General features: G+C 59.9%; 12 protein-coding genes and 1 non-coding gene across 14 annotated transcripts; 4 read left to right on the top strand and 9 right to left on the bottom strand.

Annotated features, from left to right (window-relative positions):
• Nucleotides 1-462: 462 nt before the first annotated feature.
• On the bottom strand, nucleotides 463-1,400 carry JDV02_004211 (uncharacterized protein). Its single transcript, XM_047985408.1, has 2 exons — nucleotides 957-1,400; nucleotides 463-882 (listed from the first exon to the last, which is right to left on the bottom strand). Exons 1-2 carry the CDS (start codon nucleotides 1,366-1,368, stop codon nucleotides 551-553), a joined length of 744 nt encoding a protein of 247 aa, XP_047841385.1. The 5' UTR covers nucleotides 1,369-1,400; the 3' UTR covers nucleotides 463-550.
• A 125-nt stretch (nucleotides 1,401-1,525) lies between these two features.
• Nucleotides 1,526-3,947, bottom strand: ARB1 (ABC transporter ATP-binding protein arb1). Its single transcript, XM_047985409.1, has 3 exons — nucleotides 3,166-3,947; nucleotides 1,966-3,107; nucleotides 1,526-1,893 (listed from the first exon to the last, which is right to left on the bottom strand). Exons 1-3 carry the CDS (start codon nucleotides 3,757-3,759, stop codon nucleotides 1,767-1,769), a joined length of 1,863 nt encoding a protein of 620 aa, XP_047841386.1. The 5' UTR covers nucleotides 3,760-3,947; the 3' UTR covers nucleotides 1,526-1,766.
• Nucleotides 3,948-4,629: 682 nt separating this feature from the next.
• On the bottom strand, nucleotides 4,630-5,148 carry JDV02_004213 (uncharacterized protein; the record flags this gene model as incomplete). Its single annotated transcript, XM_047985410.1, has 2 exons — nucleotides 4,630-5,026; nucleotides 5,090-5,148. The coding sequence occupies 2 exons, from the start codon at nucleotides 5,146-5,148 to the stop codon at nucleotides 4,630-4,632; spliced, it is 456 nt and encodes a 151-aa protein (XP_047841387.1).
• A 360-nt stretch (nucleotides 5,149-5,508) lies between these two features.
• On the bottom strand, nucleotides 5,509-6,087 carry JDV02_004214 (uncharacterized protein; the record flags this gene model as incomplete). Its single annotated transcript, XM_047985411.1, has 2 exons — nucleotides 5,509-5,988; nucleotides 6,043-6,087. The coding sequence occupies 2 exons, from the start codon at nucleotides 6,085-6,087 to the stop codon at nucleotides 5,509-5,511; spliced, it is 525 nt and encodes a 174-aa protein (XP_047841388.1).
• A 587-nt stretch (nucleotides 6,088-6,674) lies between these two features.
• JDV02_004215 (uncharacterized protein) lies at nucleotides 6,675-10,763 on the top strand. Its single transcript, XM_047985412.1, has 3 exons — nucleotides 6,675-6,936; nucleotides 6,990-9,854; nucleotides 9,910-10,763. The coding sequence occupies exons 2-3, from the start codon at nucleotides 8,936-8,938 to the stop codon at nucleotides 10,599-10,601; spliced, it is 1,611 nt and encodes a 536-aa protein (XP_047841389.1). The 5' UTR covers nucleotides 6,675-6,936; nucleotides 6,990-8,935; the 3' UTR covers nucleotides 10,602-10,763.
• Nucleotides 10,764-11,248: 485 nt separating this feature from the next.
• On the bottom strand, nucleotides 11,249-11,355 carry JDV02_004216. Its single transcript has one exon. It is a non-coding gene; the product is annotated as a tRNA-Met (tRNA).
• Nucleotides 11,356-11,972: 617 nt separating this feature from the next.
• JDV02_004217 (uncharacterized protein) lies at nucleotides 11,973-13,643 on the top strand. Its single transcript, XM_047985413.1, has 2 exons — nucleotides 11,973-12,716; nucleotides 12,786-13,643. Exons 1-2 carry the CDS (start codon nucleotides 12,407-12,409, stop codon nucleotides 13,571-13,573), a joined length of 1,098 nt encoding a protein of 365 aa, XP_047841390.1. The 5' UTR covers nucleotides 11,973-12,406; the 3' UTR covers nucleotides 13,574-13,643.
• Nucleotides 13,644-14,013: 370 nt separating this feature from the next.
• On the bottom strand, nucleotides 14,014-14,172 carry JDV02_004218 (uncharacterized protein; the record flags this gene model as incomplete). Its single annotated transcript, XM_047985414.1, has 1 exon — nucleotides 14,014-14,172. One exon carries the CDS (start codon nucleotides 14,170-14,172, stop codon nucleotides 14,014-14,016), a length of 159 nt encoding a protein of 52 aa, XP_047841391.1.
• Nucleotides 14,173-14,196: 24 nt separating this feature from the next.
• JDV02_004219 (uncharacterized protein) lies at nucleotides 14,197-15,851 on the bottom strand (the record flags this gene model as incomplete). The annotated part of the gene is made up of 6 exons (XM_047985415.1): nucleotides 14,197-14,262; nucleotides 14,375-14,479; nucleotides 14,558-14,803; nucleotides 14,895-15,478; nucleotides 15,513-15,680; nucleotides 15,782-15,851. 6 exons carry the CDS (start codon nucleotides 15,849-15,851, stop codon nucleotides 14,197-14,199), a joined length of 1,239 nt encoding a protein of 412 aa, XP_047841392.1.
• Nucleotides 15,852-16,735: 884 nt separating this feature from the next.
• On the top strand, nucleotides 16,736-18,456 carry JDV02_004220 (uncharacterized protein). Its single transcript, XM_047985416.1, has 2 exons — nucleotides 16,736-17,355; nucleotides 17,459-18,456. The coding sequence occupies exons 1-2, from the start codon at nucleotides 16,768-16,770 to the stop codon at nucleotides 18,362-18,364; spliced, it is 1,494 nt and encodes a 497-aa protein (XP_047841393.1). The 5' UTR covers nucleotides 16,736-16,767; the 3' UTR covers nucleotides 18,365-18,456.
• An 842-nt stretch (nucleotides 18,457-19,298) lies between these two features.
• Nucleotides 19,299-23,047, top strand: JDV02_004221 (Flavin-containing monooxygenase). Of its 2 annotated transcripts, XM_047985417.1 has the most exons (6): nucleotides 19,299-20,201; nucleotides 20,249-20,409; nucleotides 20,457-20,487; nucleotides 20,570-20,858; nucleotides 20,943-22,137; nucleotides 22,201-23,047. In XM_047985417.1, exons 1-6 carry the CDS (start codon nucleotides 20,150-20,152, stop codon nucleotides 22,273-22,275), a joined length of 1,803 nt encoding a protein of 600 aa, XP_047841394.1. In that variant the 5' UTR covers nucleotides 19,299-20,149; the 3' UTR covers nucleotides 22,276-23,047. The 2 variants fall into 2 exon arrangements, with proteins under 2 accessions (XP_047841394.1, XP_047841395.1); XM_047985418.1 differs by having other exon boundaries at nucleotides 19,299-20,409; nucleotides 20,468-20,487.
• JDV02_004222 (uncharacterized protein) lies at nucleotides 23,025-24,218 on the bottom strand (the record flags this gene model as incomplete). The annotated part of the gene is made up of 3 exons (XM_047985419.1): nucleotides 23,025-23,619; nucleotides 23,694-23,998; nucleotides 24,087-24,218. 3 exons carry the CDS (start codon nucleotides 24,216-24,218, stop codon nucleotides 23,025-23,027), a joined length of 1,032 nt encoding a protein of 343 aa, XP_047841396.1.
• An 896-nt stretch (nucleotides 24,219-25,114) lies between these two features.
• On the bottom strand, nucleotides 25,115-25,444 carry JDV02_004223 (uncharacterized protein; the record flags this gene model as incomplete). Its single annotated transcript, XM_047985420.1, has 1 exon — nucleotides 25,115-25,444. One exon carries the CDS (start codon nucleotides 25,442-25,444, stop codon nucleotides 25,115-25,117), a length of 330 nt encoding a protein of 109 aa, XP_047841397.1.
• Nucleotides 25,445-25,581: the final 137 nt, after the last annotated feature.

Raw genomic sequence — 25,581 nt, forward strand, 5'->3', positions numbered from 1 at the left:
TCTGTGAGACCCATTGCTGTCAGGTCAGGTTGTGAGCCGGTCAATATTTCCATTCGTGACTGTAGCTCTACCCAAGTTTGGTCACATCCATGCGATTTTCTGGGCGCCATTTGCTTTGCAACAGAGCTATTAGTTCGTACAGCCGCTTCATAATTAGTAGGATCGGGTGCTTGGATGCCAACGTTCGAACAGAAGTTTTCGCCACGTTTCTTGCGTCTCCCAACCAGCTGATGTCCCACAAGAATACCAGGCTCTGCTCCGAGCTCATGCATATACTGTTGAGAATATGATGGTGGAACATCATATCGCTGCGAGGGCATTGAAAGGAGGGAAAATGAGAGGAGAGGCGAAATGGGAGAAGGGGGAGGAGGAGAAGGGGGGGGGATGACGGTTGAGACAGATCCGTTAGGTCCTTCGTATCACCCATCGTGGACGTAGCATTGAGACAGAAGAGGGTATTACCTCGCATAATGTGCCAAATATTACATCGATTCGATTGCACAGGATTTGTGGATTGCTCTATTGGACATGCATGAGGGGACCTCCTGGCCTAACCGTCTGCCAACCTTACAGCAGGAGGCTCCCTAATCATGTAAGCTTCAATTTCCTTGACACCTTTGAACTTGGCCCCCAGCCCCCGAGAGTCTCCTATGCCGAGCTCTTGCTCGTGCCTCTCTATTTCAGCCGCCCAGTAGCCATTATCAATGGTCCATTCACCCAGCACGGCGAAGCCACATCTCACGTACAGTCCGCGCGCCTCGGCCGAAGCAACGATGAGCGTCGGCACGCCCTCGTCATCAGACCGCGCGGTAACCTCCCTCAGTAGCATGCCGCCTACACCCCTTCGCTGGTGTCGAGGATGTACCATGAGATGGTTGACGACTACATCGACCGACCGCGTTCAGCATGATACGGGCTTGGATTTGATGGGGTCTTCGGTGCCGAGAGACACTTACAAAAATGACGCTTCCCGGTAGCAGCCGCTTCGTAGCATGCGTCCATCTCCTTCTCCCTCTCGGTGAATCTCTCCCAGATATGCTCCAGGTGGTCTTTCCGCGCAAGGAGCGACGGCTGTGAGGACTCCACGCTCTTCTCGTCCTGAGCGTTATCGGGACGAGCCTGGACAATTTTATATCTTATGAATCCAACGGTTTCCGAACCATTGATTGTCGTCTCTTCCGCTACCAAAAATGTGAAATTCGTCTCCGCGAACGCGCGCCGTGTCGATTGGGTTAGCAGCTCGCGGGGGTGCGTCCTGAAGAACGCGGCATAGAAATCATGATACGCATTCAAAGCCTCGTAGTGGATCCGAGCAATAGCGTCCTGATCTGCGGCCGTGGCTGATCGTATCACAATAGCAGCAGCCATGCTGTCGTCTGTTGTATACAGTTGGTGGTAGCAGGGCGAACGTGTCTCACAACGGTAGAGCGGCCGGACACAATTTATGTCAGTCTGGTAGCGTTGACAGTGGAGTCAAATCCAACCACATCGCCGGCTGACTCACTGGCTAATCACAACAAAGAAGCATTGAACATCATTTTCATTCCAACTTTTTACCTCGCGCATATCGGCGCTATCGCAAACAAGTCTATTCGTGCATAAGCCGTCATGAATGCATGAACCCGCATCTATAAGGGTATCGCGGCATGCCGATGCCTGATGCGGCTCGTCGCTGTCATTCCCGATGACTGCCGCCGCTAGTTCCATGTAGCCACCCATTTATGCGTGCCATGCTCTATCCCAGTATTCAATCAAGCCGCCCATCCTTATACGGCTCCGGCCGAAATCATCTTCTTCCTCAGGTAGTTCTTGTACTCGCCAATGGAGCCGTCCCAGGTCTGAATGGTCTGGTTCTCGCAGACGAGAATCTGCTTGGCAATCTTATCGAGCAGCCTGTTACGCAGTCAGGTTTCGCTCGCAACATGGTGGTGGTGTTATTGAGGGAAGGGAAGAGGGTTCACTAACCTGAAGTCGTGAGATACGACGACGACACCTCCGCTAAAGGCGTTGATGGCATCTGCCAAACTGTCAATCGTGGGAATGTCCAGACCGTTGGTCGGCTCGTCGAGTAGCAGCATATTGGGGCCGTCGATGGCGAGCAGGGCGAAGACGATACGGCTCTTCTGACCCTCAGACAGCGTGCCCATAAGGGCGGTCTGGGCTTCGCCAGTGAGGCCGTAACGGCCCAGCTGCTGGCGCCAGAACTGGTAATCCTGCGACTTGTCCTTGTACTTGTCGCGAACAAAGTCGAGGGCCGACTTGGTCAGGTCCAGCTGCTCGGCACTGTGCTGCGAGTACAAGCCCAGTTTCAGATGGGTGTGGCGAGTGACCGCACCTCCGGTGGGCGACAGCTTGCCCGTCATGAGGCGCAGCAGCGTCGACTTGCCGACACCGTTGGGGCCGACGAGAGCCGTCCGCGAGTCCATGTCGAAGCCGAGTTCGAGGCTGCGGTAGAGGTCATCCTCGGGTTTGCCAGAGTAAGAGAAGGTGACATCGTCGAACGATAGGACGGGGGGGGGCAGTTTCTCGACGTCGGCGAAACGGAAGGTAAAGACTCTGTCGGGGACGACGGGCTGGATGAAGCCATCGGCCTCCATCTTGTCCAAAATCTTCTGGCGCGACTTGGCCTGGCGCACCAGGTTGGCATATGTACCAGCGCTGGCAATGAACTTCTTGATGTGGGCGATTTCATCCTGTTGCTTGGTGTAGGCCTTCATCTGATTCGTCTCATTTTCGGAGCGCGTCTTGTGGTACGAGTCGTAGTTACCACCGTAGTACTGAAGCTGCTTCTGACGCATATCGATCATGTTGCTGCAGACGCCATTGAGAAAGTCCATGGAGTGGGAGACAAGGACCAGGGTGCGCTCCCATTTCTTAAGGTACTCCTCGAGCCACACGCAGGCCTCGAGGTCCAAATGGGCGGTGGGGTCGTCAAGAAGCAGCAGCGAGGGCTTCACGAAAAGGGCCTTGGCGAGGGCGACTCGCATCCTCCAGCCACCAGACATGTCCTTGGTCTTCTTGTGGATGGTCTTCTTGTTGAAGCCGAGACCAGTCAGGATGAGGGATGCGCGGGTGGCAAAGGTTGAGGGGTCCATCTTGTCCATGTGCTGCAAAACTGTCAGTGGCTGGGGTTCAGGGCTCCTTACTCGGCGCTGCGACACTCACATCGTAGAGATCGATGAGGACGGGGCTCTCCGGGCCCTCTTCTTCAAGCATGCGCTCGGCCAGCTTGTCTAGACGGTCCATTTCGTTCTCGGCCTCCTTGACGACCCATTCCAGGGCGCCGAGCTCTGACGGGGGTGCACCCTCGTTGAGCAGGTATATGTCGACATGCTCGGGGATGGGGTACTCGCGGGCGGCGATGGCCTTGAGCAGGGTACTCTTGCCGCAGCCGTTTTCGCCGAGCAGGCCATACCGGCGGCCGAAGGACAGCTCGAGCGTCGAGTCGGTGATGAGGACCCGACCGTGGAAGACGAGACTGGTGCTGGTGATCTTGACGTCCTTGCTGGTTTGCGTGGAGGCCAGGACGCCGGTGGTGACGCGATCCGAGATGCCGTGCTGGTCCATCTGGTCGGCGAGGCGCTTCACCTCGTCGAGCTTGTCGCCCGAGGTGGCGGGAGCATCATCCTCGATGGGGTTGCCGTGGGCGTCGAGCTGGGGCTCCTCCTTCTTTCCCTTGGCCGCCTTGCCCGACTTCTTGTCAAGCTTGCCCTCGGCGGCCTTCTTGGCGAGTCTCTTTTCTTTGGAGGCGGAAGGCATTGTGGCGGTCTGGGCGGATCAGGACGGAGAGGAAGGACGGGGGCTAAAGCGTGCGCGGTGGTCGCTGTGGATGCGGCCGATGCAGAACGCAGCTGGTGTATGCTCAGTCCGGGTCTTGATACTTGATTCGAAGGGCAGACGCGGTCAGGGCAACGACAAAGGACGGCCCGTGGGGATGGTGATGAAGGGCTTGAGACTTGACGGCAACAGGCTCGTCGAGGCGGGGTGGTTTTTTTTGTTGGTGGGGCGCCGTATCAAAATTTTGGCTGATAAGATTGGCCCCATGTCAGGCATCAAACTAAAAAAGGGCCAGCCAGTCATGGCGCGCAGGAGGGCGATCAATCGCCACTGTCGGCCGTACCGAGTTGAGTCAGCGACGAAGCACCACCGCCGTCAGTGTGCCTGCTGCGCGGCTGCGAAGTAACTAACTTTGAAGTGGTTGATCATGAACTCTGGCATGCAGTGCAATAGTGAGTAGCAGCTGCCTTATCACAGCATCAATCAGAGTGTACGAACAACGTTGCCCGGCACATGCTGTACTGCTCAACACATGGTGAAGCATTGTTCGCACTTTGACTACCGCCTAGCACTCGTTTGACGTCATGCGTCCCGCTAGCGTTTTGAAATCTCTGCCAGTCAAAGATGCGAACATACCCTATACGAGAGCAATGAGGTCCGGAATCTATTCAACATGTACATGGTATCGCCAGTGCCTAAACCTCCCATGTTCCTTCTGTCCGCTGTTGCTAACAGTAAATGATGTTGGCCTCAAGAAGCAGCAGAGTTGTGTCGTGACTCGTGTCGTCGTGTGGCACAGGACAGCCAGCCCGTCCGTCGTAGTGAATTCCCAAACACCTATCCGCTCACGCCTCAACGAGCATTCGGTCTCGTCGTGGCAAAGTACTTGTTCAGAAACACCTCTGTCGGTACGAGTTGTGGCTGGGCTTCTCCTAACCGTCGCCTCTCCAGCTCGCCCTCATCCGGTACGTAGTCGGGATATGGGAGGGCGGTCGCCGGTCTCGTCTCCACATGACACGATGCTGGGCTGGTCGTGTTGCTATAAACCATCGCTCTTGGGGATGTGTTCGCCGAGGAAGCGTCCGAAGGGCCCGACATCGTCATCGGAGTCGCACCGCCGGAGGACATGGTCGACTCGTCGCTTCTGCCAAGTTGCTCGAACACGCGTGTTATGCGTCTCGACCAGCCGTCTTGGCTCTGCTGGAGCAGCGAAAGGCAAGTTTGTACGATGCAAAGCACGCAGGTCCAGCTGCTACTGTCAGCACTTTGCACAAGAAGGTGCAGCTTCGGGCCTCATCGATGCGGTGCTTACTTCAGGTTGCTTGTCATCCCAATATCGCCGTACTCTTGTGTACTGGCGACGGCCCTCATGCTGCTGCAGATGCGTTCCGAAGCGGGGAGGATTGAGCGCTGCAGCCGCCGTCAATATAAGCAGCCGGGCGACCGAATGCTGATGCCTAGGCGGCGAACCCACGTATCTGTGTTGGCCACCCCTGCGGGTGCTATGTGGGTGCGACGCCGCGGGAGGCACCAGGCAGCCATATAAGAGACCCGTGTAAGCCTGCCAGTGTCACCGCCATCGCTAATGCCGGGCCAATAGGTATATCTACGGCCGTCCACGCTACACCTCGTCTCCCAACCTTCGTCAAAGGATTCGAGATGGAATGTTCATTTATCATGCTATTATGGTTACAATGGGGCGATCCTGCGCAAGTACGACATGCAGCCGTCTTATAAAGCTGTCTCTCGATCAAGGCCATCATATTTGGTGGCCGTCGATAGCTCAGTGTCCTTGTGCCCAGAGACTCTGGGCCCCGCCGCGTCACGCAGCTCAAAACGTTCTTCTGCTAGTCTGCTGGGGTCGTTCTTGGAACCAGGGTCTGACTCGAGAGCCATCTTGAGGCCGTCCTTGACCTTGGAGTCATCGAAGCCCCCAGCTTTGAGGTTCTTGCCGTGCGGCCCGCTGGAGTCTCCAGTGTATTGGTTGGAGACGTAACTAGGGGCGGTGCCTGCGTTCCCGCCGGCTGCGGGACTCTTATCATGCCCCGATCCTGTGCCGGACTGGGCGGTGCTGGGAGATGTGCTGTCGGGATGGCCGTGCCGGTTGGCGCCGAACTCGCCGCCACTCTGTGACGACTCGGCAGCGAGTGATTCAGGGGCGACATAGCCGGCGCCTTCTTCGGTCACGGGAGCATTTCGACCGAGGTCGACCTGCGAATATGTTGTCAGCCGGCGATCGCCTCTTCAGACTCGTGCAGCACGTACCTTGGTGCCGGCGCCGGGGGCCTTGCGGTTCTGGTTCGTAGACATGGTGGTTGTGTTCTGTATAAAAGTGTGCTCAACCATGGGTGAGGCTACCAAGGCGGCTCGGGTCAGGTTACTTCGGCAGGACGACTATATATGATATAAGTTGGCTAGCAGGACATGACATCATGGCGATGCCATACTTGATGGGAGCAAAATATGCAGCCAGCTCCGCAAAGCTCATGTATGAGACCGGCGTGGGAGCCACCGGGTCCGTTAGAATTACATTAAACCGGGTGGCATTAGGGAGTGAAGGCTTTATTTGGTGCCATTCTGCAGGGTGGTCCCGATGCAGGCTTGATGGGTGATCGCCGAGTACACAGATCTCGATCGGCATTTGCACAGGGAGTCTCGCGGAACAACTACAAAGTAGGCAACACCAAGACTCGGCAGCCACCAGTTCATGTTATCCAAAGAGCGTGAACAGCCTTTGGGTGCTCTTATGGTTCGGTGTCGTATCTTGCTTGGCTTGGGCTTGCGTTGATGCCTCGTGTTGAGCAGCGCACGCACGGCTTTTCTGACGTCCAACCGAACTCAGGCATTTGATTCCAATAATTCCACGGTCATTCCAGTTGATTTTGTTCTGGCTGGAGGTCTTGGCGGGCATTGCGGTGATGCATGGATCGCAAATGTGACGTCACGATGAGGTTGAGCATACCTCACGGAAGAGCCATCTGATAGTCAAGGACTCAGTTTGGTGCTGAGCAACTACGCTTCGTGCAACGGCCCAGTTCCGGAGTGGATAGAAGCGGAGGGCAACGAGAGCGGCAATGGCGGTCAGGACAAAGGATACTTACCTAGGTAATAAGAGCATGTCGCCATGAGACTTGGTGGGTTGCATGTTGCGTACTAAAGGTACGGGCGATATGCGACCGCATGCCTTGCCACCCGCTGACCACCCACAGCAGGTGGCACAGCAACGTTAGTACTCACTACTCAGTCCCGCGGGCCAACTGCAGCCAGCGGCGTGATGAGCAGCAGCACTGCGTCGAGTGACCCATTTGAGGGCTTGCGGTGCGCCTGCACAGGCAGCTCGCAGCCTGCCGCCTGATCGGGGCTGTGGGGGGCGAAGCTACGGGGCGGAGGTCACGGATCCGGGGCACAGGGCAACTACAATTCACGCCAGAGTGGTCGCCAGGCCGGCGAGCGCACGAGGTGTGATCAGCCTCGACGGGCGGAACGAGACTCCGGCTTGAGCCCTGGCCGGGCTATTAAAGGAGACGCTTCGCCAGGAAGAGGCCAGCCGCGCCCGTAGTACCAGACAAACGTCCAAGACGTGAGACGAGCTTGCCCAAGGCGCGACGCAATGACACGACTCTACTATCACGACGGGCACTACCACCCAGACAGCCGGCCAGGCGACGAACGGCGGGACAGGAGGCAGAGGGAGGCAGACGCCAACTTGTGGCATAAGACATACCAGATATGGGACCATGTGCTTTACGGTGTTGGCAGCTTCTACTACAAGATCAGAGGCCGCTGAGTCGGACTCGTTGCGCGTGCTGCAGGCGAGCACGACAGAGCCTGCACGTGGCAGCTGGTGGACATCCTATCCTGGAGTGAGCACCTGGCTGAGACGGACGAGTGTGTCACCCGCAACAGGCGAGGGAGCCGACAAGAGGAGTTGGTCGACATCTTGCGCTCCCTGCGCCCAGACTTTGCGTCACGAAGCGGTGGGCGGGCGCGGGCGCGGGCGCGACACGACGGCGCCAAGGCAGCGAGTGCAGAGGCAAGGGGCGAACATGAGGCGGCATGAAATTGTGACGGTGGTGCTGCGGTGGCTCCGCACCGCAATGGGGTAGTTATGGACAGGGAACAAGAGCCAGATGCGCAGGTCCATGGAGGCGCTGCTTGGACGATGGACTGACTGGTGGATGACAGGGTCGTCGAAGGTCGCTCGGCACAGGTTGCGAAGAAGTAAGTGACCTACGGACGGACGGGTTGGCAGCGGTCCAAATAAAGATTGGCGACGGATCATCGCCCATCAGCCTGCGGGACGATGCTGATGTGCTCCGCGACTGCTGAAACGAGTGACGACGACGGGGTCGGAGTGGGCCAGCCAATGCTGAAACTGTGAGGATCCACGACTGCTACGGTCTGGTGCGCGAGAGAAAGAGGCGAACGCCATCAGATCAGATCAGACCTCTGGCATCCATGGATGGCGAGGGAGATGCGCGGTGGGGAAGCAGCCCCTTTTCCCACCGCAACCGCCGCCATCTCAGTCGCGGCCGGCGCACTGTATACAGGGAGCCTTGGGCCCGCCCCGACTAGCACCCTGCGTCCAGAATCTTGGACGGCTGCTGATAGCCCTCGGCTGCCCCCCCACGGTGCGAGTCAGGGTCGCGCCACCGCTCGCGGCTGGGCGTGGTGAGATGACCTTGTCTGACGGGGCCGCGTGATTGGACAGCGCTGGCGGAACAAGCTTCATGGCCCCTGGCCAGCCCTGCTGCGCCTCCGTGGACAGGGGCTCCGACCAAATTCGCTTCCAGTGGCGGTCCACGCTAGGGGCTTCTGGGCGGGAGGCCGAACAGCCCGCTTGGCCGTACAGTACCTCACCACTTGACGAGACCATGCCATCGCCTCCTCCTCCTCTTCCTTTCCAACCGACAAAACACTCGCTTGGGAACAAAGCGCCGTCTTGCCTTTCCCGTCCCCCATCTTCCTTTCTTCTTTGAATCTAATTGGGGCTCGCCTCACTACTTCCCGTCACTCATTCACGGTATTTTGTTTGCTAGCTCTCTCTTCGTCTCTCTCCTCCCCCCTCAACTCCGCGTCGCCGACGACAGTTCGAACGACAGCCGACTTGCTCCGCCCGCTCCGCATTGTCATATATTGTGCTTTCACGCCGCGCGCCATGGCGTTGACGAAGCTTTCGGTGTCGCTCCTCGCCCTCGCGGGGAGTGCCCTTGCCGATCTGCAGCCCATTGAGATGAAGGGCTCCAAGCTCTTCTACAAGAATGGCACCCAGTTCTTCATGAAGGGCGTCGCCTACCAGCAGGACACGGCTGCCGCCGGCGCCACCAGCGACAAGACGACCAAGTACGTCGACCCGCTGTCCGATGCGACGGCTTGCAAGCGCGACGTGCCCCTGCTCAAGGAGCTCGGCACCAACACGATCCGCACCTATGCCATCAACCCCGACTCCGACCACTCGGCCTGCATGAAGCTGCTCGACGAGGCCGGCATCTACGTCATTTCGGACCTGAGCGAGCCCAGCCTGTCCATCAACCGCGATAACCCCCAGTGGAACGTGGAGCTCTTCACTCGCTACCAAAAGGTCGTGGACGAGATGGGCAAGTACTCCAACGTTATCGGCTTCTTTGCCGGTAACGAGGTCAGCAACAACAAGACCAACACGGGCGCCTCAGCCTTCGTCAAGGCCGCCGTCCGCGACACCAAGGCCTACATCAAGAACAAGAAGGACTCCCGCTGGATGGGCGTTGGCTACGCCGCAAATGACGACAAGGACATCCGTGTTGAGATCGCCGACTACTTCAACTGCGGTAAGGCCGAAGACTCGATCGACTATTGGGGTTACAACATTTACTCGTGGTGCGGCGAGAGCGACATGCAAAAGTCGGGTTATAGCGAGCAGGCCAAGTTCTTCAAGGACTACTCGGTCCCCGTCTTCTTTGCCGAATACGGCTGCAACCTACCCGACGGTGCTGCCAACCGCATCTTCCAAGAGACTGGCGCCCTGTACAATGACGAGATGACTAAAGTCTTCTCCGGCGGCATCGTCTACATGTACTTCCAGGAGGCCAACGACTATGGTGAGTTGTTGATTTATTGTGAGACGGCTTGGTTACCCGCGCTAACGTCCGACAGGTCTGGTCGAGGTCAAGAACGGCAAGGCTACCAAGCAAAAGGACTTCGGCAAGCTCAAGGACCAGGTGGCCAAGGCCGACCCCAAGGGTGTTGACAAGGACCAGTACAACCCGACGGCCAAGCCTGCCAAATGCCCCGACCTGACCAACACGTGGAGGGCCAACTCTGAGCTGCCGCCCACGCCCGACAAGTCGCTCTGCGACTGCATGACCAAGTCGCGCTCGTGCGTCGCCTCCAAGGACCTGGACCCCAAGAAGTACGGCGCCATGTTCGGTTTCATCTGCGGTGCCGACGCGTCTATCTGCACGGCCATCCAGGGCAACGCCACCACCGGTGTCTACGGCGCCTACAGCATGTGCTCCGACGCCGACAAGCTCAACTATGTCCTCGACGCTTACTACTCTAAGCTGAACAAGGCCAAGGATGCCTGCGACTTCAAGGGTCAGGCCACGACCCAAAGCCCCAACAAGGACTCCTCTTGCGACTCCAAGCTGGCCACTGCCAGCGATATCAACAAGAAGGTCGCCACGGCGACGGCCCCTGTCGGCGGTGGCGGCGCCAAGGCCACGTCTTCGGACAGTGCGGCCGGCTCCTTCACCCCGATGGGTCCCTTCTTTTCCGTCGGTGACTTCGCCATCGGCGCTTACATGCTCGTCGCCGGTCTTGTCGGTGCGGGCATGGTAGCGCTATAAGCGGACGGTGGGACGTTTTGTAAGCAACGGTTGCGACATGTACATTTTGGGCTGTCGGATCTTGGTGGGTGGATGTCTTAGGTTTCTTGTATTACGTACGCATTGCTGGTGTTGCCTATACCGTTAGACAGGACCTATTAATGGCAAATTTTCTGAATCCGCGACTGGTTCGACGACGTTGGGCTGATCCCATTTCTTTTCCAATGGTGCCCCTCTAGGAACATACTGCGTCACCCATGAGGCAATCAGCGGTTGCATATTGATGGATGGTGGTCGCGAGTTGGCAGTTTTGCCCATCGAACAAAGTACTTGGCAGGCACCCAAAATTTACTCAGGAACAGGGCGAGAACGCCGTTGGGTCTTTGGATGGTAGAGAATGTTCGATTGACCAGCCCGGTCATTGAGCTGGTGTGTCCTGACTTCGAAGATCTTTTGAGTCCCTGGAAGACACCATATGAGCTTATGTGACGACGGTCAATGAGTGGCGTTGAAAATACCAGAGGGAGAGGCGAAAAAAGAAAAGCCACATTTCCAACAATACGCTATGGACCGTACGTAGCTGTTGTTGCGAAGTCTCGCGAAATCTCCTCTATATTGGTCCAAGTACGAAGTGGATGGAGAGAGAAGAGGCAAAAGCAAAAAATTAATGTCCTCGGTGAGACTCGAACTCACGACCTTTGGATGGCCCAGAGTAAATCTGATCACATGTAAGCACATATGAGACCAACGCTCTAACCAACTGAGCCACGAAGACTTGGTTCGTTGAACACAATCGGGTTATTAGTGACTATGTAGCCAAAATGCATTGGGAGTGCGCATTCGGATGGACGCGGTAGTTAATCCCTTACCCAACAGTCAATCGGCCCGTAAGGGAGCACTCGCTAGATTTGCACGATTCCAACTGTCCAAGCACTCTTCTGATTGCCGTGCGGCTAGGTATTGAGATGTGTTTCTGCCATTGCAGGTGACTGACGCCTCTTTCGTGACGCCGTTGCTGCGGCGCCGATTCATCGACGCGTCAGCCGCCTGGAGAGCACGATGACCGCCTCGAAGATCGTGTGCCGTAGGCTGACGACGCACAAATGCCACGAGTCTGGTCATGCGTCGTCGGCTGTCACTGAGCCACGACCGTGACGCATTAGGATAATAAGGTTGCTTGAACCCTGGCAGCTGTCCGTCACGCAGCGGAGCGGTCGACAACAATCGTGGCGGCTGTCTTGTCTGTTCATGCAGACCTCCTTCCAGAGGATTGCGTGTTGGCCGATTACATAAACTTTCGTCGTCACCAAGCTCGCCCTCGGCCTTTCGCGTGGCGTCGCGGAGCGAGGCTCGCATTCGCTGGCTCGCATCCGCTCGTTTTCGAGGGGGAGTGCTGTTTCACAGCTACCTTACTTTGGTGACGACCGACGGAAACCCTCCCAGTGCCTCCTGTAGCGCACCATAGCCCTTGTAGCCCACGTCGATTCCTGCGCCACGTCGGCCGCGAACGCGCTGTGCCGCTTCAGGCTTCGCTGACGACGGAGGGCGGCCACTACAGGCGGAGCTGGTTGCGCATCGCGATATGGAAGCGAGACCCGAGCGCGCGCACCGGCCGGGCATGGCGATGGTCTGCGAGAGATTTGGGCATATAAGCTGATGCATCTCGGGGTGTCTTGTCGAGATGGAACAGCAGAACGTGCAAGCACTGGCATCGCTCAACCACCTCCAACACCACGACACGACAGGCATTGAACCCCGAATAGCTTCAACATTGACCACTTACAAACCTTCTCTCTCCACCACTACTCGTGCCGGCGACCTACGCAATGACAGTCTACCCCGTCTACAACGAGCAGGTCGCACAAGCGCAACTCCCGGGCTACACGCCCTCGCAGAGGCCGACGCCGAGCTCGACTTTCAACGCCAACGTCGACCCGTTCCAGACTGGCCATGCGGGCCCATCCCCGTCTCCGACCAAGCAGCCCTCGGCCTTCAACCGCAAGTTCCACAGCATCACCAGCAAGGCCGGGTGGTCGCTGAACAAGGCCGCCAACGTCATCGGCGCCGAGGGCTGGTGGCCCACGAGCATGGAGAAGGAGTGCAACAAGGCGGCCCGCATCCTTCACTCCTTTACCAGTGAGTGCCCTTTGTCTGTAGTATTAGTACGTTACCGGCAACCGAGATCCTAACATGTGTGTCCTCCAGGCCTTGGCGCGCCTCAGCCCCCGACGGTCGACGGCCCCATGCATCCCACGGGCATCACCAAAAAGTCCATGGTCCAGATTCCCGACGCGGTGCTCCGTGAGTGCGCCGGCCTCGCCATCTTCAACGTGATCCGCGCGGGCGCCTTCCACGGCTCCCTGGCGGCCGGCTCGGGCGTTGTCGTGGCCCGTCGCGCCGATGGCACGTGGTCGCCGCCATCGTCGTTTGTCGTTTCGACGGTGGGTGCGGGCTTCATGCTGGGCCTCGACGTCTACGACTGCGTGTGCGTGCTCAACACACCGGCGCAGGTCAGTGCCTTCACCAACCCTCGCGTCTCGCTCGGCGGCGAGGCATCCATCGCCGTCGGCCCCGTGGGCACGGGCGGCAGCGTCGACGCCGCGCTGTCCAAGACGGTGCGCCCCATGTGGAGCTACATGAAGAGCCGCGGGCTGTGGGCGGGCGTTCAGATCGACGGCACCATCATCATGAGCCGTGCCGACGCCAACAGCGTCTTCTACAACGAGCGCGGCATCACCGCCAAGAAGATCCTGCGCGGCGATGTCGCTTGGCCTGTGCAGGCCCGGCCGCTCTTTGAGGTGCTGCGCGCCATCGAGGGCCGCCCAGACGTCGACCACACTGTCGTCGAGGAGGTCGGTCGCATGGCCACGCCTGGCGACACGGTCCTCGACGACGAGAAGCGCGGCGAGGCGCAAGTCCAGGTTGAGCACCACGACCGCGAGGGCGAGACGCTGCTGGACGAGAAGGAGAGGCTGAGGCGGGCGGGATACTAAGGCTGGTCAAGTTGCTCATGCTCTTTCAATGGCTCAGGGGGCCTGGGGCGTTTGGGTTCTTCTTTTTCTGTATGATAGTACCCATGGGTTTCGATGGGAACTGTGACATGGTAGTGACCATGAATTGCAACCTTTTCTGCCCCATTCCTGCTCCCGAGGTGCCACCCGCGCGTGCGCGGCTAACATTGAGCTCTTGGTGGCTGTATTTACATTCGTCACTATCGAAGAGACGTACGCGGCCCAGGCAACCCAGTGCCTGGTAGAGTTCTTGCGGTAAGGAAGCGCCTGGCTCGTCTCAATCTATAGGCAAGCGGCGCGGAACAACATATACTAATACGGCATCGATAGTCTCAATTCGAAAGTGTTGCCCCGAAGTCCCTTACTACGCAAGCTTGTACGTTTCGCTGCTGCGCGATGCCGCGGAACGAAGCACACGTCCGTCAGAACTCGCGATGCGTTGGCTGGCGGCGCGCCATCTCCATGTACGACTTGGCCGTCGCGAGCCTCGCCTTCTTGCCCCAAATGAGCAGCGCCACTGGTATGAGAAGGATGGCGAAGCAGAGCACCACAATGAGGATGTGCAGGTCGCGCACTCCCATGGCGGCGAGCCACGGCGTGAGAACCTAGAGGATCATGCCCGAGACGGCGTTTCGAGTGAAGACGATGCCCACCAATGCATTTCCAATGACCTACATGTAGGCAATGCCGTTAGTGTGATGGATGAGACAACAGACAGGTAGTACGTAGCATGCAGGCAGGCCTCGTCAGGAGCGTGTGAAGTGAGGTGTGGATGGAACGTACGGCATGATAGCAGTCCATGGCGTAGGAAAGGCTGCTGTCGCAGGCGACGATGAGCCCGAAGCCGTAAACGCCCCATCCGACGGCGAGGATGGCCCAGTGAGCTTTCTGAGAAACGAAACGTCAACAAGCACAGTGACACACGCCACGGCGTCCGCGGCCCAACCCAACACAACAGGAACCTACGTTGGCCATGCCCAGCCCGAACATCAAGATGCCTGCCGGGGTGACAATGGCTGCGATCAGCGCCACCCACAGGCGCATTTCGGGCTCGTAGACGCCGCCGTTGCGTTTCGACAGCCAAATGATGGACTTGTCGTTGAGATGGCCTCCGACGTAGATGGCGGGGAAGGCGCTGGTAAGGGGCGCCACGTTCATGAGGCCGACACCGGCGGCAGAGAAGTTGTAGGGCGGGTCGAAGAGGTACGTCGCCTGGACGCTGCTCATGAACGCCGAACCAAGCGAGCAGGCTGCCGTACGTGATGGCCGTGTACGTGATGGCCGGGAAGCGGAAGAGCAGGACCACGGGGTTGTATAGGTCGAAGAGAATCGAGCCCTTGGTGGGCGTGATGAGGGCGAGGCGCTCGCGGTACGGGCGCATGGGGATGGACGGATCGATGTGGCCCATGGACTGCGTGGGCACAATCTCGCCGTCGTCCTTGGTGTTGCTCTGCAGCGTGGCGAGGCCGACGTCGCTGGGCTCGTCGGCGTCCCGCCCGGAGGAGCTGCCGTGACTTGGCCCGACGTACTTGGTCTCCTCGAAGCAGACAACGATGAGGACTACGTTGACGACGAAGAAGATGACGCACCACCACCAGATCCAGCGCCAGCCCTGGCTGTCGACGATGTACCCGGCGGCGACGGGGCCGAGGTAGGAGCCGGTAAAGAGGGCCAGGAGGTACCAGCCGTTCATGGCGGTATGCTGGTGGACAAAGAAGAGGTCGGCAATGGTGATTTGCGCAATCGTCTCGGAGATGGCGCCGCTGAGGCCGGACAGGAGGTTGCCCCCGTAGAGGTCGCCGACATTGCGGGTGACGGCCAGCCAGATGCACGAGGCCAGCTGCAGGGCGGTGCTGAGAATGTACACGGGGCGGCGGCCGTGTTGAGCTGGCTGACGGTGAAGCCCAGCTGGTCCTCGTACTGCTGCCAGGGGCGGTGTAGAAGATGTCGAGCTGGACGAAGCTGAAGAAGACGTAGACGTTGACGAGGACGAAGTTGAGCATCTTGCGCTTGGTGGACCAGTTGAGGGGATCGTTGGGGTCGGTCGTCGGCCTGGGATGCAGGATGGCATTCTCCGTCGACCGTTGCACTTTTGGGCGAAGGGAGGCGATGTAATGTCAGGCTTCAGCACTCACTCGGGGAGTCTTGGGGAGATCGGGGGGGGGGATATGAGGGCGCTTGAGGGCTTACAGTCCTCGAGGGTGACGGTCCCCGGTGCCCAAAAGGACTCATCTCGCTCCGTAGCCGGATCCGGATCCATCACTGGAAGCCTCTCCTGACAAAACAAGGGGAGGAAAAGGCGGTGCAGGAAAGGTCTTTCTTGGACGTCTGAACAATGATCAATGGCTTCTCACCGAGACGCCGCGGGCACGACAGAGCACAGTGTAACCCCCTCGAGCGGATGGGCTGAATGGCGACGACCTATCCTATACTCGGGTTGAGATACAGGCATGCACAACGTCAATAATGACGCCAGGAATCCCCCCTTCCCTTGCCCCCTTGTCGACCCCGCAAACCCGCCCAACGGTTCCAATCGACGTCTGACCAGACCAGGAAAGGACTGGGCGGCCGCATTGCCGTCGTCCAAAGGACCGGTCTCGTCTCCGCGAGGAACTTCGCAAGGAGGCGCTTGTTGTGCCGGTGCTAGTTGAGGGCAAAGGCCATGGTAACTAACTTAGTATATGTACAGACTATGTTGTTAGGCGAATATATAAGTTGGAAACGCGGGGGGGAGTGGGGGTGGGTCGTCGGTCGTTGGGTCCGCTGCAGAGTCGCTCCAGAATCCATCCGTAACTTATTACCGCGATTGCCGTGCTCGTCATCCTTTAGCTTGTTATGGACGAATGGGCTGTGTCATGCCATGCAGGCGACGTGCTGTCGCTCGGGTCCCGAGGGCGCCGATCTGGAACACGGCCGCTGTACCTTGTACGAGGGTATGGCTCGAGGGACGAGGTATATATAAAAGAAGAGAAACGCGCGAGGGGTCGGTTGGGGTGTGTTGCTCTGTGCTGCTCCGACGACGACCGGCCTGGACGCAACATCCAACATCCAACATCCAACAAGCAAAACCCAGGCCAGGAACCGAACCCCCCCAAAAAAAACAGACACGGGACTTTTTTCTTTCAGCCGACTCCAGTCCACTCCAGTCCACTCCAGTCCACTCCAGTCCAGCCATCATGGCCATCTCCCCCAGCGTCGTCGACAAGCTCGTGGTCCAGACCAGGGCCGACCCCGAGCTCCCGCGGGCCAACCCGACCACGTCCTTTTGGCAGATGCCGCCGCACCCCAGCATGTCCAACGTGCGGTCCGACGAGCTGCCCTCCGCCGTGGACCTGGCCATCATCGGCTCGGGGGTGACGGGCTGCAGCGTGGCCAAGCACTACCTCGAACACCCCGGCTCCGGGTCCGGGTCCGTCGCCGTCCTCGAGGCCCGCACTCTCACCAGCGGCGCCACCGGCCGCAACGGCGGGCTCTTGACCAACCACGTGCCCGGTCACTACAGGTTACTGAGCGAGAGCTTTGGCCATGACGAGGCCGTCAAGATTGCCCGCTTCGCCAACCGCACGCTGGAGAAGATGCACGCCCTCGGCAACTCGTCCGACGAGTTCCGCGAGGCCAGCGTCGTGCGCCGCCTCCTCGACGTCATCTGCTTCGACGACGAGGCGTCCTTTGCGCAGGCCAGTGATTCGTTTCGGCTGTACGAGGAGCACGTCCCCGAGGACCGGGGCAAGACGAGGTTCCTCACGGCCGACGAGGCCGCCTCAGTAAGCTGCCTACATTAACCAACGCTTCGTCGTGCTTGCTTGCCCCTGCCTTAGTTCGGCTTGAGCTTTGACTGACATGACGTGTGTGTGTGACTTTTGACAGACGTACCACGTCGTGGCCAAGGCCGGCGCCATCGTCTTTCCCAACGGCGCTCTATGGCCATACCGCCTCATCACGAGGGTCTGGGCGCAGCTGTACCAGCAGCACCGCTCGCGACTCTCCATCGACACCAACACGCCCGTCACGGCCGTCGCGCACGACCCCAGCCACGCGACGCACCCCTACATCCTCGACACAGGCCGCGGCGCCGTGCGGGCCAAGCGGGTCGTGCACGCGACCAACGGCTTCACCGGCCACCTGCTGCCGGCGCTGCGAGGCAAGATCTTCCCGCTCCGCGGCACCATGTCGACGCAGGTGGCGCCACCCGCGTTCGGGCGGCGCGGCCACGAGGTGACGTGGACCATGGTCAACTCGGGCGTCTTCGACGACGCCGCCGACGCCTTCGAGATCGGCCTGTACTACTCCAACCAGAACCCCGACACGGGCGACATCTTCATCGGCGGCGAAAAGGTCCGGCTGGACGAGCTGCTGGTCAGCGACGACACCGAGGTGCGGGCGCCGTGCCGCGACAACATCGCCGCCGTCCTGCCGCGGTACCACACGCGCGGGTGGGCCGACGGCCGGGCGCCCGAGGTGAAGAAGGTCTGGTCGGGCATCATGGGCTTCACGGCGGACCGCCTGCCCCTCGTCGGGCGGCTGCCCCGGAGCGCGACGAGGCGCGGCGGCGACGACGAGTGGATCGCCGCCGGCTTCAACGGCTTCGGCATGCCGCTGTGCTGGTCGAGCGGCGAGGCCGTGGCCCGCATCATGCTGGGTGACGACGACGACGACGACGACGTCGACGACTTCCTGCCGGGCGCCTTCCTCGCGACCGAGGAGCGGCTCGACGACGAGGCGCGCATGGCCACGAGGACGGCTCTGGAGCTGCTCCTGGGCGGGCACCCATAACGTGGCAGTAGAGGAGGGTCGTGACAACCCCATATTATTAGGTATGCTCGATGCAGTGTCGGTACCAAGTATGTACCGTTTGTACGTAGGTGGGTAGCATACAAAGTGATAGATACGGCGCTGCTCTTGGACATACTACTACTAATAACGCTACCTATCTATCCTACGCGACGTGCATTGTCAAGGATTTCGCTGCATCTGCATTCGTCAAGAGCCCGCCGCCGTGCGCATGCATTCCTCAATATGGCATCCCGCATGGGCAGGTTCGTTGGCGGGCCCCCCGCCTTGGCGTCAATGGGCACTCGCGAAGTTGTCAAGTTGATTCCACACGAGATGACGGACCAGAAGACTTGAGGAGGGGAGGGGCGGGGGAGGGATAATAAACCCCAACTCAATTAGTACAGCGCTCGTACCTTTTCATAAACGACAGCCTACCTACCCATTCGACAACACGGTTGGTCGCATGCCACATGGCGTGAGCCGTATGGGGAGTTTTTCGCAACGGTCGCCTCTCACCGACGGCATGCGCTGCAACGGTCGAAGCCGTCGGGCCAACGCCGCACAAGGCAAGGAATGCGCGCGAGCCTGCCTAGTATGTAACTTGGTATGTGAGGGGCCGGCGGAAAGTCTGACCGGGGGGGGGGTTGCCCTCTGCATATGCACAGTGTACGTGCGTATGCCTAGGCATGTACATATGTGGACACACACCACCACCTTGCCCATCATCAGGCTAAAAAAAAAAAAAAAAAATACGTCAGCGGGAGAGGCGTCTGTGGGCTGGGGGGGGCCCAGCCCGGGTGCAGCCGCCCCCGGGAGGAGGCGCTCCTCTTGTTGTCGGCCAGCCGAGACAGGGTTTGCGACATGACAAGCATGCGCTTCCTGAATCCTGAGCAGTCAGAACTGCCTTTTTTTTTATTACTGCGTACGTACTGACTAACTAGTTAGGTATGTATGTTAGTTATTCGAGCGTGTGTATTCGACCTCGTTGAATGTGAGCGGGACGGCTGGCTGGGTCCAGCTTTCCCGACCAAAGGGACATGAAGTTTAACGTCCATCGCCATCACTACCATCACCACCACCACCACCAACAACAACAACACTAATAACAACAAGCCGCCAAAAAGAAACAAGAAAAAGCGAGCGAGGAACCCGGCCGCGTTACCGACAGAATGGCAAGAGGGCCGGCCCGCGGTCCAACGGCGCCGCCCCGTTGCAACGTCAGCCCTGCTCCTCGAGCCACCCCGTCGTCGGCCGCCTGTTTTCTTGTGGGATCCAGAAACATGGCACTGGATGCGTGCATGAGCCCGCGTCTGTAGCGCCGACGCCGGCGTCCACACCCTCGACACCTTGTTGTTTCCATCGGGTGGTGCCCTCCCTCCTCGTGAAAGCCCACGCACCTCCTCCACCTCCTCCTCCTCCTCCTCCTCCTCCTTACGGTAGCCGACGAGCTAGGGGACCCTAATAAATTAGGTCGTGGTCCCGGACCGTCCACGTGTACCTCGTACGGGGCGCTGCCAGCCCACAAGAGGAGAAGAGGCCCCCTCCCCCCCGAGGAAGCCGGCCCCGGCCGTTTGCCATGGTACCCAATGGGGCCCGCCGTGACCACCCTCCTTGGACTGAGGCAAAGGCACGGCGAGAGGGAGAGAGAGAGGGTGCCCCGAGATGGCGGACATATGGCGGGCTGGGGCTCGGTCGTGTCCGGTCGGTTGCCATTCTCCTACGGGGTCGAGAGCTGCTTGCTCCGACTTTGTGACGCCCAAATCGTAGCTCCTCGCCAACACTGCGATGCGACGATCCGGCGCCATGGAAAACGTCAAGATTGCCGTCATCGGCCTCGGTACGCACCTGCGATGCCCTGCAATGCAACTTCCTAACACGCGGTAGGGCCCGCCGGGCTGACGGCCGTCAAGTCGCTGCGGGAGGAGGGCTTCGACGTCGTCGGCTTCGACCGGCGAGAGCGAGTCGGCGGCCTCTGGTCGTACAGCGCCGACCCTTCGCACACCTCGGTGATCCAAAACACCGTCTCCAACATTAGCAAGTTTGTTGTAAGTTGTCTTTCTCTCGAGCGTCTGCAACCTCGCTGACCATCCAGTCGGGCTTTAGCGACTTTCCAGTTCCCAAAGGTGCGTTTCGTTCGTTCGTTCGTTCGTTCGATGGACGACACGACAGATCCCGTCCGTACCTACCCCCTATTGACGCCGACAGAATACCCCCCCTACATGACCGGCTCGCACGTGGCAGAGTATTTCCAGGCGTACGCGAGGCATTTCAAGCTCGAGAAGCACATCCGCTTTCGAACGACGGTGCGGAAAGTGCTGCGAGACAAGCTCGACTCTGGGTGGAATGTCCACGTCTCGGGCCCCGACGGGGAGTCCGTCCTCCGCTTCGACAAGGTCGTCTTCGGCAATGGCTGCGAGACGGTGCCCAAGTGGCCGCCCATGCCAGGCAAGGAAAAGTTCAAAGGCTCGGTCCTCCACGGCCAGAGCTACCGCACGTATGCCCGAGCCCCATCCATCCCCTTGCTGCCGCGCCTCGGACGGCGGCACTCCACGGCGAGTACTTCGTACTGACCACCCAGGCCCGACCAATTCGCAGGGAAGCGGGTTCTAGTCGTGGGCATCGGTAACACGGCATGCGAGGTGTCACTCAGCCTTGCGGGCCATGCGTCCACGTTGTACCAGTCCTACCGCCGAGGGCGAATCATCGTCTCGCGGTACCTCGACGACGGCATCCCGACCGACAGCACCATCCCCTGGCCGGTGCTGCGCCTCAAGTACATGCTCGACTACAACCTCCCGTGGCTGACGGCCCCGCTCGTGGACAAGTTCATGCAGGGTAAGATGATCAGCGACGCGGCACGCGAAGACCCCATGGGGCCAGGCCTCCCGGCGCGGGCCCGTCGGAAGCGCGCCGAGAAGAAGCTCACCGAGGACTGGCGCCTGGTGCCGTGCCCGAGCATGGCGCACGAGCACCCAGCCGTGCAGGAGCACTTCCTGCCCGCCCTGTACCGGGGGCGCATAACGCCCGTCAGGGGGTTCAAGGCGTTTACCGGTGACGACCGGGTGCTGCTTGATGACGGCACAGAGGTCGAGGTGGACGCCGTCGTCTTCTGCACGGGCTATTCGCTCGACTTTGGCATCATGCCGGAGCTGGAGATGGACGGCGCATGCGGCCTGCCGCTCGTGACCGCGGACCGCGCGCAGTCTGACCCGCGCGTCCCGCATCTGCCACGCCTGCACCGCATGCTCTTCCCCCCGCGGTGGGCGTCGTCGGTCGCCTTCCTCAGCTGGATCGCCCCTCAGGAGGCCGTGTGGTGCACCTGCGAGCTGGCGTCGACGGCCGTGGCGCAGGTCTGGGCGGCGGAGACGGCCCGGGAGCTCCGCCTCGACCAGGCGGCCCCGGCGGCGGCCGGATACCGCAAGCCGGCGCTGCTGCCGTCCGAGGCGGACATGAACGCCGAGGTCGACGAGTACCACGCATGGTGGCGCAGCGAGTGGGAAAAGGAGCCGTCGGTGCGGCCCGGCTACGTCCGCGCCCACACCTGGTACCGCGCCATGCACGAGCTGGCGGGCACGGGCATGTACGGCCACATCGGCCACCCCTTCTCCCTGCGCGGGTGGCGGCTGTGGTGGCGGGACAGGGACCTGCACAAGTGGCTGTCCAGGGGGCCCATGAACAGCTACGGCTGGCGCGTCTTCGAGACGAACCCCAAGGGCGTCCCCGGCTGCGGGAGGCGGGCCCTGCCCGAGGCGAGGAGGAACGTGGAAGAGGCGGTAAGCGAGAGATGCGATGCCGATGCTACCCAACAATCCCACGCTAACTTTTTTTTTTCGCAGTACGAACTGTACCAGAGGTATAAACAGGACATGAAGGACAGTAGGCTGCGGAAAAAGGTCCTGCCTGATGATTGAACAGGCTTGTGGGAAGAAAAACATCTATTAGCGAGGTGCAGCATCCCAAAGCGGAAATATTCTCGGCGATGTGGGGCCGGGCCGGGACCGGGACCAGGGCGGGATCGAAGGCGCCCGTCGGGCCCGTGCGAGCGGCACCAGTATTTTGTCCCTTAGGCCAATGAGCAAGAGCAGCATTCTTCACTCAGGTAGCGTCAGAATAAAACCCATTGAGCAGTCGATGGCCTCGGTCTACGACGATGCCATCCATCTGCCCGGTGCCGCCCCGAAGGATTTGGCTCTGCTGCTGACGCTGTGGGCTCCGGTGAGCCGATGACCTCATGCCACGGGATTGAAGCCGTCGTGAAGCATGCAACTTCGTCCCAGGCGCCTGCCTATATCTTTACGGGACTACGAATTCGATTCGGGAGGAAGTCTACCCGTCACGTCCTCGATCCGTTCGTCGGTCAGCCGATGGCTGCTTCGCCGATCGATCCGCGTGGGGTTTGTCTACTCTGAAGAAGCAAGGGCTATCAGATCTCAGCAGCGCCGGCTGTCGAGCTTTCGTGTCCCTGCCATTCGCCATCCCGTGCTACATTCACGGTGACTTGCACAGTATAAAGGACTTTGTCCTGGCCGTTGACAAGGGAGAACCCGCACTGGACCTCAGGCAGCAACAGCAGTCCCCATGTTCATACTACCAACTGATGATGTACTCCTCTGTCAAGTTAATGTATACCAAGTAATTCCATGTAGGATTTCCAGGTCTGTCACACAGCTTCTTCGCTCGCCACCTGTGCCGCCTGGCCATTGTCGGCCACTGCGTTGCTCGATGTCTCCGGTAGCCACTCCCTTTTCCTCCCCCAGCCCGCGCTCCGCGTCCACGTGCCGGCTGCGTGATCCACCTCGCCGTCGTACGGAAACGCCTCGCCCGTCACGAGGGGAACGTGGTTGAACCGCCAGTCCCAGACGGCGGCGTACGTCGCGCGGTACGACGCGAGCGCCATGATGGCCCCGATCAAGGACCCGGCAACAATGTCCCACCAATTGTGCGCCGCGTCAATGGTGAGCGAGCAGGCAATCAGGCATGCCAGCAAGATAGGCAGTATCGTGAGCAGCAGCTTGAAAAACGCCGGGCGGTGGTCCGCCCAGACCTTGAGCTTCGCGTTCAGCCAGAGGAAGAGGAAACCGAAGCCAGCAAAGGCCGCCGTCGAGTGGCCGCTGGGGAACGCCGTGATTGCCGTCTTGAGCTTCTGGGCGTCGGGCTGCGTGCACACCTCGATCGTGTACATGATGCGCTGGAAGCCGACGGCGTTGAGCCCCGTGTGGTTGTGCTTGAAAGCCGACGACAAGTCGGGCTGGCAGCTGATAGATGGTAGACTCTGTCAGCGGCCATCAGCGGTCCCGGGGCGGAGGGGGCGAGGCGAGGCAAGACATACACGTCGAGGAAATAGGGTCGAAACCCGCCACAGAGCTGTTTGAGTATGACCTGGAACAGCGAGCCGAGGATGACGGCCCAGGCCGTGCCCATGACGGCGGCGCTCGCGTCCCACGCGGACCGGATCCAAGCCTGCGCCAGGATGTAGACGGCGATGGGCCCTCCGATAGACGCCAGCCCAGACGCCCACGCGGGGATGATCCAGCCCCCGCGATACGGAAACGCCCAGTCGGGATACACGACGTCGCCGCTGCCGTTGAACGTGACGGGGAACGTGCGCGTCAGCGGCACCGGCGAGTAGTACACCTGCGTTCCGCCAGAGAGGTCAGCAGCAGCACATACGCAGGACGGACCGGACGCATCATCGTCGGTAGCCCTCGCCGGAAACACGCACAGCAATGGCGACCGCACCAGCAGTCAGCATCCACAGACAGTCGGCCCAGTTGAGTTCCATCCACTGGCGCACAAACGCCTTGGTCGCGGCGACGCGCTCGCGGCCGCGCACGCTGGCGCTACGAGGAGGCATCGCGGACTTTCCCTATGCCGCGAGCTTGCCTACCATGGTGTCTAGTGGTCTGTGGAGGGCAAGCGGTGATTTGAGAGATGACGGTGCGTCGTGAACGCATGGTGACGAGAGGTGCACGCGACACGAGCAAGAGTTGGGGGGAGCTCCATCGCCGAATCGGGCGTTGACGTCACCGGACACTGAGGAAGCCAACTTGCAAGCCGGCAGTCACGCCCGCCCCGACTACCAACGTACCAAACAATTAGGTACCCATAGAGGTTAGAAAGTTAGTATTCCATCGCCATTCCCGTCTTCACAATGAAGAAAGTTTCGAGCGCAGTTGACCCATACACCGAGAGGGATCTGACTGTTCCTGCCATCTGCGTCCTGCTCTTCCCATTAATCTGCAGATCGCCCTTCCCGAGCCTCAGAGCCAACTGCCAAAGTCAAACATGGCAATCCTTACGTCGAACAGTCCCTCCAAGTTCATTATCTTGGCCGCCGTTCAGGCAAGTCGCAGGCTTGCCCCGCCGCACGGTCCTGGCTGTATAAACCGCTGTACGTCGCTCCTTTCTGTCGTGCTTTGTTCGCACCTGACTGAGAAGCAAGGTTCCATCAGAAACACTCGTCTTTCGCCGATGCGGCGCCTCATGCTGCTGCGTTGCGTTTGCATTGCAAGACGAACAATGCAGGGCGCGATGCGGAGTCAAACATTGACCAGCCTCATGGCATGTGACCAGCTGATGTTCGCTTGCACAAAGCAAGTTAGAAAGTACAGCATAGAATTTGTCACTGGGCCCCTTCAACCTCACCGGCACACCGCTAATGGCATCGGGGGCTGTGCAGAACACGCTCGCTCTGGTGCCGCTTAGAGCGTCCAGCATTTCGCATCATCATCGCCAGGCAACGAGCACACGCTAGTCGCCCGTCAGATCAATGACCTCAACGTCCGCCAAGTCCAGGTTGCCGGGAGCCCTGCGCTTGACCCCGGCCACAACGGATGGCCCCCCAGCCAAGGCCGACCCAAGACCAGGCAGCTCTGTAGGTATACGCAGCCGGTTTGTGGACCGCAAGGGCGCGAGCGCAATCGGGTCCGCCGGTGCCTGACTCGGCGTCTGAAGGGGAGGTTGAATGGGAGCTGGAGTCCTTGCTGCAACAGGGCCGAGAGCTGGTACCGGCACCGAAGCGGCTTGCTGGACCACCGGCTGGGCCGGCTGCGACCGCCGCAGGTGTCTCATCCGAACCATACTGTACCTCTCCCCGAGAAGGAGCCTGAGATGCACCTGGTTGAAACCCTCCAGCTGCTCGCGGGCGCTCCTCCAGCGAACGAGCCACGCGTCACGCTTGGCCTTGTTGTGCGCGTGCGTCTTGGTGACGACAAGCG

The sequence above is a fragment of the Purpureocillium takamizusanense genome, chromosome 3 (assembly GCF_022605165.1).
Source record: "Purpureocillium takamizusanense chromosome 3, complete sequence".
Classification (NCBI taxonomy): domain Eukaryota; kingdom Fungi; phylum Ascomycota; class Sordariomycetes; order Hypocreales; family Ophiocordycipitaceae; genus Purpureocillium; species Purpureocillium takamizusanense.